Below are 11,768 nucleotides of genomic sequence, written 5' to 3'. Positions count from 1 at the left end.
AGGGAGAAAGAAAGAGAGAAAGAAAGAAAGAAAGAAAGAAAGAAAGAAAGAAAGAAAGAAAGAAAGAAAGAAAGAAAGAAAAAGAAAAGTGAGCCCAGAAAGAATGTACAAGGCGGAGGCAGGAAGATTTCTGTAAATTTGAGGTTGATTTGAACTTCCAGGTCAGCCTGGGCAAGAGTGAGACCTCCATCTCAAAAAAACAGCCACAGTAGTGCATACCTTTAATCCCAAAACTGGGGAAGCAGAGCCAGGCAGATCTCTGAATTCCCAGGTCAGCCTGGCTTACATAGCGAGTTCCAAGTCAGTTTGGATTACATAGTGAGACCTCATCTCAAACACACACATACAAATCAACCTTCTGCTAATTCTTTTTTGAGCTGTTACTAAAGCAGACGAATCTGTGTAATACTTATAAACACCAAAGTGTTGAAAACCCTTCTACTGACTTCACTGGTTTCCTCACCTACCCTTTCCTACGAACCTTCTTCGAAGGAAGATGCAAATGAAGAGCGCAGGCTTCGAAACTTTGGTAACATTATCTAATCCTTTCTAGCCCTCCCCACTCCCCCTTAGACAAAAGGGTCTTGCTACTTGTAGCCCAGGCTGGCCTAGAACATGTAACCTTCCTGCTTCAGCCTCTTGAGTGGTGGAATCATAGGCCAATACCACCAGATGCTTGGCTCCTAATCATCATTTAATTCGGCCTCATTCAAAAGCTCTTTCCACCTTGCCAATATACCCATCTTGCATGTGGTTCACAAATCTTAGAGTTAAAAGGATAATCATTACCTGTTTAGTGCAAGATTTCTCATTTCAAAAGTACTTTTTACATCTTCAATTTCATTTTCCAGGTCTTCAATTTTCCTTATTAAATAAATCAGAGAATTTGGTTAATAAAATGAACCAAAGGATTTCAGCAATGTCAGCCAAAGTTTTCACTGAAATAAATGAAGTGGAAATCTTTGAAAAAAAAGTTAAACACCTTTATCTGATTAGAAGAAACCTAAAGGCCCATCACACAGGTGACTCGTGACTCTCCATAGATGTGGAGAACTGAGGATTCCTGAGCTACTAAGCTAAGCACGTTGAAACTGTGTGTAGAAGTGACAGTGATACAACCATCCCTCTAATATCAAATTGTCTTCAGAAAATCAACAACTTCCAAACAAAGGCATGACATTTGGAAAAATAAAAAGAAAGCATTATAACACAATATGATTAAATATTAATAAAAGCCACAAACATTTTAAAACACAACATACGCTTCAATTTGGTTTTCTTGCATGATTTGCTCTGGAGTTCTTTCTTCATCTATAAATAAATAAAAATTTGAAATCAGTAACATTTTATTTGATTACATTTATTGTGTGTGTGTGTGTGTGTGAGAGAGAGAGAGAGAAAGAGAGAGAGAGAGAGAGAGAGAGAGAGAGAGAGAGAGAGAGAGAGAGACAGATTTTGTGTGGAGGTCGGAGGACAATTTGTGGGAGCTAGGTCTCTCCTACCACGTGAGTCCCAAGGATTGAACTCTGGTTGTCAGGTCTGTCAGCAAGTACCTTTACCCTTTGCTATCTTGCTAGCCCCCTACCACACTTCACAATTACTTTGCAAGTTTCTTTGATTACCTGTTCTGCTACACAGAATGTACACAATTTTTTAAAAAACATTTTATTTATTATTTTTATTTTATGTGTATGTACTGCCTGCATGTAGGTAAGTGCACCCATGCCGTGTAATGCCTGTGGACAGAGCAGCTGTCGGATCCCCTGGAACTGGAGTTAGGACAGTTGTTAGCTGCCATGTGGGTGCTGGGATTTGCACCGGGGTCTTCTGCATGAACCAGTGTTCTTAACCGCTGAGCCATCTCTCCAGCCCCACACAATTTTTTATAAAGTTGATTTTCTTTGCCCTAGAATTCTATTCATCATTAAACTCACAAAACTTATTTGAAAACGAACTTACTTGCATCAATCATGGACTTATATTCTAAGAGTTGCTGTTTTGTCTGTGCTCTCAGTCTGAAAATGGAAGAAGGCAGACAGACGTGTTGACTGATGGAAGTTACAATTGTCATCACACAATAAATGAACTACTCTTTATCAGAAGCTAAGATATCGAAATGAGCCCACACAATGAAACAGCATTGGAATCTTCCAGTTTGGACTTATTTTTATTTAAATGGGTAAAAAGAACTTGACTCAGAGAAGACAGAAAATACTGTGGAAAACAGCATTTTTGAGGAAAGTTAAAATTTAATTCTTGGGCTGGAGAGATGGCTCAGCAGTTAACAGCACTGACTGTTCTTGCAGAAGACCTAGGCTCAAGTCCCAGCACCCACAGGATGGCTACCAAGTGTCAGTAACTCCAGTTCCAGGGGATCCGTTACTCTCTTCTGTCCTCTGAGGGTACTGCATGATACAGGCGCACTTACATACATGTAGGTATAACACTCATACACATAAATTTAAAAAATTAATAAAAGTTTAATTCTTAAGCATATTAATAGGCCAGACTGAAATGGAGTCATTAAATTACTATACAAAGTGCTGGGTGTAGTGGTGCATGACTTTAATCCCAGCACTCAGGAGGTAGAGGCAGGTGGGTCTCTGTGAATTCAAGGCCAGCTTGGTCTACTTGGCGATTTCCAGACCAGCTGGTGTTACAGGGAGACCCTGCCTCAAAAAAAAAAGACCAAGAAAAAAAAAATTACAAAGAAATAATGTTTGGGGTTTTAAAAAAAAATTTTTTTTTTTTTTTTACCTTTTTGAGATAGAGTCTCACTGTAGCCCCAACCTGCCTAGCCTCTCCCTCCCAAGTGCTAGGATTAAAGATGTGAGTCACCATGCCCAGGCCCCAAACACAGTTTAAATACACTGACTATAACATTTTCAGAAGATACAGAAAAATAACAACAAAAAATCCAATCTATGGACAGATAAGTAATTCATATACACAAGTTTCTCAGTCCTATTATTCCTGACCCCAAATCAAACATTAAATAAGTAGAAAAAAATCTGGGTGTGGTGGTGCATGCCTGTATCATTAGCATTTATCAGGCAGGGCTGCCCTGAGTTCAGAGCTAGTCTCTATATGATGAGTTCTAGGCCAGCCAGGGCCATAGAGTGAGACCCTGTCTCAAAAAACAAAAACAGGGGCTGGAGAGATGGATGGCTCAGTGGTTAAGAGCACTGACTGCTTTTGCAGAGGACCTGGTTTCGATTCCCAGCACCCACATGGTGGCTACGAACCATCCTTAACTCCAGTTCCAGGGGAATCCAAAGCCCTCTTCTGACCTCTGAGTCATTGCATGACATGGGTGCACTCACATACATGCAGGCAATACACTTATACACATAAAATAAAAATAACAGATTAAAAACTATTTTTAAAAAAACAACACACACAAAAAAATTGGGCTGGAGAGATGGCTTAGTGGTTAAGAGCACTGGTTCTTCTTGCAGAGGACCTGGGTTCAGTTCCCAGTATCCACAAGGTAGCTAACAGCGGTCTAACTCCAGTTCCAGGTGATCCAAAACCCTCTTCTGATCTCCTCGGGCATTGCATGGCATGAGTGTACTTAACACACATGTAGGCAATGACCTCATACACAGAATAAAAACAAGATATTTTAAAGAAATAGGTTGGGCTCTCTCCATATCTAACACTTGCTGAGCATACACTCATCTCTGAGTCCATCTCCAGTACTGTATATCAACTTTCTAAGCTTGAGTAGTCTCACTAGAGGCAGCAGGGAGCATTTGCTTCAGGGCCTTAATCTGCCCCTTGACACCTAATTTTCCCTAGCAAGTATTTACTAGAGTGAAAAACAAACACTCCTACTAGAACAGGTAACAAACGAAGCTTCTGCATAGCAAAAGGTTGTAGCCATAAAACATGGGGTGGGGCCTCCTCCATTCAGTGATGTGGGTTGGATGTGCTCCATATCCTACTGGGAAACTGGAGCCCCAGGACCACAGCGGGGTGGGGGTGGGGGTCAGGAGAAAGGCTCCTACTTCTGGTACTGCGCTAGGCACTTTCTCAGAGTGTCCCACCTATTCCCCTTAACATCTCTGGCCCTTAGCATCTCTGCCACCCCTTTGCCCCGATTAGGGGTTTAAAGAGGTTAAGTGAATGAAGCTGTCAGGCCCGGGGCCATAACAGTCTGAACTTGAACCCTGGTCCTCCTGCTCAAAAGCGGACTGCGGCCATGGGGAGCACCTGAGCAGCAGGCAGATGCGGTCCTCGCTGCGGTCCCCGCTGCGCTCCCCTCCGGGGTCTGCAGCCTCCTCGGCCGCCTGCTCCTCCCGCAACTGCTCCATCACACCGGGCGCAGGGGAAAGACCTAGGAGCCGAAGTTAGACAGGAGTCACTCTTCCCGCCACGAAGTCCACGCCCGGAAGGAACGCTCCTGGACCGCCCCTTCCGCTCCAGGGCCCCACCTCTTCCTCATCGCATCCGTTGCTATGGTTACTGCTCCGCCCTTTCTCGGGCTTCTAGTAGAGAGAGCAGGGGGAGCAACTTAGAGCTCGAGTACCTGTATTGCACATGCAGAATCCTGGGTTAGATTCTTATAGCCCCCGCCCCCGAATCCAAGCCTCTGGAGAGAGATGTATGGAGATGTAGCTCAGTGGTGAAGCGGATGTTCTGGGGTCGATCCCCAGAGACAAGGGTCTCCCGGAGCCCAGGCTGGCCTTGAACTCTCGATCCTCCGGCCTCCACTTCACAATTGCTGAGAATTACAGACGTCCACCAAATGACTGACTCTTGCGTAACTGTGCAGAAAAATTCTTTACTCATGCAGTGCTGGAGAACCAACCCCCGGGTCAATCATAAGCTACTGAATGAACTACACCCCAACCTCTATTAAACCTTTGATTTGAGCCTCTAAGGCCCATAGCTGCTTTAGTGAAGAAAGGGTGCCTCACGTAGGAGCAGTGCAGGCACCTGACCCCCAGACTTCATGACTCCCGAGACTGAGGTGAGTACCTGGCCAGAGTACATAGCAAGAGCCTGTTTGCGGGCGGAGGTGTTGGAAATCAGGTCTGAGAATGAACTGGGTGTCCCCAGGGTTCTGCTTTGTGACTAGACAGGTTATAATTGAGCTGTAAAGTGGGGGTTGCAGGGTTAAGAAAATGTCGAGCATACAAAATTTTGATTCATTTGTAGTTTTTCATTTTGGGTGGTCACGGAAGGGATAATGACTTTGCAAAACAAATTGAAGGAAGGAGAATTCCTTTGAATTCTCTTTGAAGGAAGGAGAATTCCTTTATTGCTAGTTTTCCCCAGTTGATCACACTGCTCTTCCTCCTTGTTATCAAAGTACAGTAGCTCCAAAGCGGGAGTGCTATGGCACACCTATAATCCCAGCGCTTTGGGAGAATGGATGCAGGTTCAGAAGTTCAAGATCAGCCCTCAGAACTTGGAACTTAGCCAGTCTGAGGCCAGTCTGGGATACATGAAACCCTGTCTCAGGGTAAGAAGGGCGTGGGGGGTGGAGAAGGAAGACGTTTCAAAAGTACAGTAGGGCCAGGTGTGGGGCACGCCTTTAATCCCAACACTCAGAGGCATTGGCTGGTGGAGTTCTATGAGATCTAGGCCAACATGGTCTACATAGTGAGTTCCAGGTCAGCTGGGGCTACAGGGAGACCCTGTCTCAAAACAAAAACAAAAAACAACAAAAATCAAAAGCACAGTAGGAAATAAAATGTCAGATTGATTACATGGAGAATTTATTTTATTGTTTCTTTTCACTAATTTTGTTTTATAAAGAAATGACCCCTAGGCCGGTGAGATGGCTCAGCAGGTAAAGGCACATAACGTAGTCTGAGTCTGATGACTGGAGTTTGACCCTTGGAAGCCAAGAAAAGGTGAAAGGAGACAACTAACTCTCCCAAGTTGTCTTCTGACCTCCACATGTAAGCCATGGCATGTGAGCCCATATGCTCACATCGTGCACACACACACACACACACACACACACATACACACACACACACATCATAGCAGTAGTAGTAGTAGTAGTAGTAGTAGTAGTAGTAGTAGTAATGAAAAGCCTGGATGTGGTGGCACATGCCTGTAATCCTAGCACTTGGGAGGTAGGTGGATCTCTGTGAGTTCAAGGCTAGCCTGGTCTACAGAGTGCATTCCAGGTCAGCCAGGTCTACAAAATGAGATTCCGTCTTAAAAAACAAAAAAGTAGGGCTGGAAAGATGGCTCAGAGGTTAAGAGCACTGGCTGCTGATGCAGAGGATCCAGGTTTGAGTCCCAGAACCCACATGGTGACCAGGGGAATCCAATGTCCTCTTCTGACCTCCTTGGGCACTGCACGACATGGGTGCACTTATATACACATGCAGGCAATACATTCATACACATAAAATAAAAATAAAATATAGAAAATCAAAAAGCAATTAATAATAATAAAGAAAAAAAAAGAGAAATGACCCCAAAGGTGAACTTGATGACATAAGCCTGTATTTGGAAAATATAGGCAATAGGATCAGGATTTTCTGGTCAGCCTTGGGTGCCTGTAGGGTTCTGATTTGCCAGGTAGAAGTCCTGTTGCTAATTCACATGTTATTTTGACATTTAAACAAATAATTAGGGTCCATAGTAAAGCAAAATAAAAGGGTAGTTAAGGGTAGGGAACTAGTTTTAGAAAATTCTATATTATGGGGCTGGAGAGATGGCTCAGCGGTTAAGAACACTGGCTTTTCTTGCAGAAGACCTGGGTTCAAATCCCAGCACCCAAATGGCAGCTAACAACTGTTTGTAACTCGAGTTCCAGGGGATCCAACAGCCTCCTCTGTCCTCTGTGGACATTGCACAACATGGGTGAACTACATGCAGGCAATACACACACATAAAAATAATAAAATATTAAAAAAAGGAGAAAATCCTGTATTACCTATAAAAGAAATGAACTACCATCATGCCATTTGCAGTGAGATAAACGAATTAGGAGAGTATCATTAGCAGATGCTAATACTAAGTGAGACTACTAGCTACCTTTATAGAGTTCTTTTATTACACGTGTTTATGTGTGTGGAGGTCAGAGGACAACTTTCAGGAGTGCGTCCTCTCCTTCCACCAGGTGGGTCTCAGGGGAGGGGGAAGGAATGCCCCTAAAAGCAATTAGAAAATGCAAAAAGACAATGGAATAAACCCTGTTGGTGGTACACCTGCAATCTCAGCATGTGGGAGGCTGACAAGGAGGATCAAGTACAAAGTACAAGGCCAGCCAGAGCTACACCAGACCCTGTCTCAAACATACAATGAAGAAAAGCCAAACCTAATCAAACCCAAAACATCAAAACCAGAATACAGACCTTAAAATAACAACCATTTTAAATAGTACCAGACCAAATGACAGTTCAGCTAGTTTCCAATGAAGAATGAGAATTTCAAAACATTCATGAAAGATGAAAACCTACAATTTAAAGCCAGTAAGGAAAATAAGACAACAAAACAGAAAGCTGTAGCCCCAAGAACCAAGCCAATCTTGCAGATGTAGAATCACTGAGGGGTTGGGGTAGGGTTGGGGAGTTGGACTGATGGCCCGGTGGTTAAGAGCACTGGTTGCTCTTGCTGAGGACCTTCGTTTGGTCCCCAGCACCCACATGGCGGCTAACAACTGCCCAGAACTCCAGTTTCAGGGGATCTGATACCCTCTTTGGACCTCCGTTCACACTGCATGACATGGATGCACTTACTTACATGCAGCCAGTACACTCATACACAAATAAGATATTAAAAAACAACAAAAATACTGGATTTTTCAGTTTCCAAATCCCTTCTCCACTTGTGGAGAGTGGTTGTGTGTGTAGTTTTAAGTTTCTTTACTTTTTTTTAAAATTTATTTTTATTTTATGTATATGAGTGTATTGCCTGCATGTATGTGAGTGCACCTGTGTCATGCAATGTCACGGAGCTTAGAAGAGGGCTTCAGATTCCCCTGGAACTGGAGTTAAGGTTCGTAGCTGCCATGTGGGTGCTGGGAATCAAACCTGGGTCCTCTGCAAGAGCAGTCAGTGCTCTTAACTGCTGAGCCATCTCTCTAGCCCCAAGTTTCTTTAATTTTATATTTATATTTTTTTCACAATGGTACTTATTGTTCTATGGTCTACTCCCAGTGTTTTTTTTTTTTGTTTGTTTGTTTGTTTTTGTCTTTTTTGAGACAGGGTCTCCTTGTAGCCCCAGCTGTCCTGGAACTCACTATGTAGACCAGGCTGGCCTTGAACTCATAAAGATCCACCTGCCTCTGCCTCCCAAGTGCTGGGATTAAAGGTGTGCGTTCGGCTTTCCCAGTGTTTTTAAATGTACAAATGTCTATGTCATGTAGTCAGACCCAATAGTTTTATTTTTATGTGTATGTTTTGCCTGCATGTAAGTGCACCTGTGTTGTGCAGTGCCTGTGGAGGCCAGAAGAGGGTGTCAGATCTCCTGGAACTGGAATTACAGGTGGTTGTTAGCTGCCATGTGGGTTCTGGGAACCAAACCCAAGTCCTGTGCAATAGCAGTCAGTGCTCTTAACTGTTGAGCCTTCTCACCATCCCCCATTACTTTTATTAAAAAATTTTGTGTGATGTATGGCTACTGGCACCCACGGGGGCCAGAGAATGGCAAGAATCCCTGATCACTCTTCACCTTACTCCTCTAAAACAAGGTCTGTCACTGAACCTAGAGCTAGGCTTGTGTACAGCAAGGCCAGAAGTAATCGCCCCCCCAATACTGGGGTTACAGGCACAAGTGGGATCTGGTGAAAAAGAAAAAAAAAATTCATGATTTATCCAGGCGTGGTGGTGCACGCCTTTAATTCCAGCACTAGGGAGGCAGAGGCAGGCGGATCTTTGTGAGTTCGAGGCCAATCTCCATAGTGAGTTCCAGGACAGCTGGGGGCTACAATGAGACCGTCTCAAAGACAAAAAAAAAAAAAAAAAAAAAAATACTGGTGATTCAAACTCAGGTCCTTGTGCTTGTGTATTAAGTGCTTTTACTGACTAAGCCACGTCCTGAAGTTGACATAAAAATGCCTAAGAACCATTCATATATGCATTATTTTCTGAGAAAACATCATTCTATTGCAGGAAATCTCAAACATGTCACATTAAATGAGGAAAACCCAAATGGCATCATACATAAAATTTGCCTGTGAAAAACTACATGGGGGACAGTGAGATGGCTCAGCAGGTAAAGGTGCCTGCTGCTAAGCCTGAGGATCTAAATTTGATCCCTAGGACCCACTTGGTAGAACTGTTTCTCTTAAATTGTCCTCTGACTGCCACAGAATGGTGGCACACACACACACACACACACACACACACACACAATAAATGTAATTAAAAGCTGGAGAGATGGCTCAGTGGTTAAGAGTACTGACTGCTCTTGCAGAGGACCCAGGTTCAATTCCCAGCACCCACATGGTGGCTGCGAACCTCAGCTCCAGTTCCAGGGGATTCCCAAAGCCCTCTTCTGACCTCTGCAGCATTGCACGACAGGGGTGCACTCACATACATGTGGCAATACACTCATACACATAAAAAAAGTCCCAAATATCTACGTGGGCTGCGTAGCTCAGCATGTTCCAAGCATGTGAAGCCCTTAATTTGATCCCCAGCACTTTCCTTATACAAACTGCATGCATGTAGAAAGAAGAGCAACCAGAGACAGTGGTACTGGGACATGTAGGATGAGGATTAGGAGACCCAGGCAAGTTCCTTTCTTAAATGTTAGAAAAGTAAATAACAAAAAAATGGTAAAGCATACTACAGTAGCTGGCTTGGTGGTACATAACCTTAATCCCAGCACTTGGAAGCAGAAGCAGGTGGATCTCTCCAGATCTAAGTCAGCCCTGCCTATATAGCAAGTTCCAGGTCAGCTGGAGCTGTAGGGAGATGCTGTCTCAAAAAATATACCCCCCAAACCAAAGAACAACAAAATAAACTAACATAAGCTAGGGGTAGTGCTGCATGCTTTTAATCCCAGCAAGCAGAGGCAGGCAAATCTCGGGAGTTCCAGGCCAGCAAGGGCTACATAGTGAGATCCTGTCTCAAAACAGCAAAACAGATCAAACTGAAAATGACAAGTCAATTAAATAAGACCTGCTCCAAACTATTATTTTGGAAGTTTTAATAATCACTGAGAAAAAAAAAAAAAAAAACTTAGGGTTTTTAGGACCTAGAAAACTCTTCCTTAAAAAATACTCAAGTACAAAAGTCACTCAAGTGGATTAGTAAATATAATCAGTCATAAAAACATAAATAAGGGCTCCTATCCTCAGGCCTCTTGGGGTGGGTCTATCGCACAGCCCTCTGCGCCTTGACTCCCCCGGCCACATTAACCCTTCCACATCCCCCACTGTTCTCTGCTCCCAGTTTGGGCCCTGTGCTATCCCTAGTCTTGGTGCCCCAGACACCTGGAAAACCGGTACTGCTTCCTGATCATTTTCACCCAGACCAGCTTGGTGCCTTCTTTGGGCCCCAGGAGCACTGCTTCTGGACCTGGCCCCGGCCTCATCTCTCTCTGCTTCCCTGGACCTGCACCATCAGCTAACTCTCCTAGCCTGCTCTCCTACCCTCAGGCCTCTCTTGGAGTAAGTCTATCGCGGAGCCGTCTGCGCCTTGACTCCCCCGGCCTCATTCACCCTTCCATCTCCCCCGCTGTTCTCTACTCCTAGTTTGGGCCCTGTGCCATTCCTAGTCTTAGGGCCCCAGACACCTGGGGAACAAATATTGCTTCCTGATCCTTTTCACCCAGACCAACTTGGTGCCTTCCTTGGGCCCCAGGGGCACTGCTTCTGGATCAGGCCCCATCCTCACCTCCCTCTACCTACCTCCCTGATCCTGCAACACCCACCAGCCGCTTTCTGGGGCTGACAGCCTCTTTCTGGGACTCCGAGGCTTACCTTACTCTCCCTGATCCTTTGCATCCAGTACAACCCAGCAACTCAATCCACTCCCTGGGAAATCTTGGGGCTTCTTCCCACCCCATCTGCCTTTGCATCCCTGCGTGGCACGGCCACTGCCAGGATCTCAGGTCAGTCCAACACCCAAGTTCCTGAGGCCAAAATCATTCTTAGAAGATTCCAGACGTAAGGAGAAAGTCTGAAAACTTTTGACCCACATTGGAATTGGGTCACTGCGGAACTCCTGAAGACAAAATCAATCTGGCCATGACAATATAAAATCAAAAGGGAGAAACAGAAGCTTAGAAGAACCAGCTCTTCATACCCAAAAAGTTAACCATAAAGACACATAAAGTTCAAAAAAAGAAGTAGAAAGAAACTTGAAGGCCTGAGTATCACACAAGAGTCAGAAACTACAAAAGAAATTCACATGTCAAAATCACAGAGAAAAAATAATAACATGAAAAACCAAAATGACATATCCCCACCAAATACCAGTAATCCTCTAGAGGAGCACAATGAGAACCCCCTAGAGACAATGCAGGACGTGGAACTCAAAAGAACAATGATGAATATGGTAAAAGAATTCAGTGAATTTAAAGAACACACAAACAAGGTAATCAGAGAGCTGAAGGAAGATAGGGATAAACTTCTGGATGAATTCAGAAAAGAGCTAGAAATATTGAAGAACACTCAGGCTGAAATAAAGAATGAAGTGAAACATTCCAAAAGCCAATTAGAAACGACAGAAGAAAGCCTGACCAATAGGATGAATGAAATGGAAAAGAGAGTATCAAGACTGGAAGATAAAGTGGATGAACTGGACCACTCAAACAAAGACTATGAAAAATTTAAGAAATCACAAGAA

At 44.0% G+C, this 11,768-nt stretch overlaps 1 protein-coding gene across 1 annotated transcript in view; it reads right to left on the bottom strand.

Annotated features, from left to right (window-relative positions):
• Positions 1 to 4,416, bottom strand: part of Cenph (centromere protein H) — a 14,851-nt gene extending 10,435 nt beyond the window's left edge. The window contains exons 1-4 of the mRNA XM_008838840.3: positions 4,216 to 4,416; positions 1,960 to 2,015; positions 1,263 to 1,311; positions 790 to 864 (exon numbers count right to left, since the gene is read on the bottom strand). Coding sequence (XP_008837062.1) covers positions 790 to 864; positions 1,263 to 1,311; positions 1,960 to 2,015; positions 4,216 to 4,316 — 281 coding nt within the window. The 5' untranslated portion in view covers positions 4,317 to 4,416. The remainder of the gene's footprint in view (positions 1 to 789; positions 865 to 1,262; positions 1,312 to 1,959; positions 2,016 to 4,215) is intronic.
• Positions 4,417 to 11,768: the final 7,352 nt, after the last annotated feature.

Source organism: Nannospalax galili, unplaced genomic scaffold, assembly GCF_000622305.1.
Source record: "Nannospalax galili isolate Female #2095 unplaced genomic scaffold, S.galili_v1.0 scaffold518, whole genome shotgun sequence".
In the NCBI taxonomy this organism is placed as follows: Eukaryota; Metazoa; Chordata; class Mammalia; order Rodentia; family Spalacidae; genus Nannospalax; species Nannospalax galili.
Note: the sequence above shows the minus strand (reverse complement) of the source record. Positions and strands in the feature narration are given on the sequence as shown.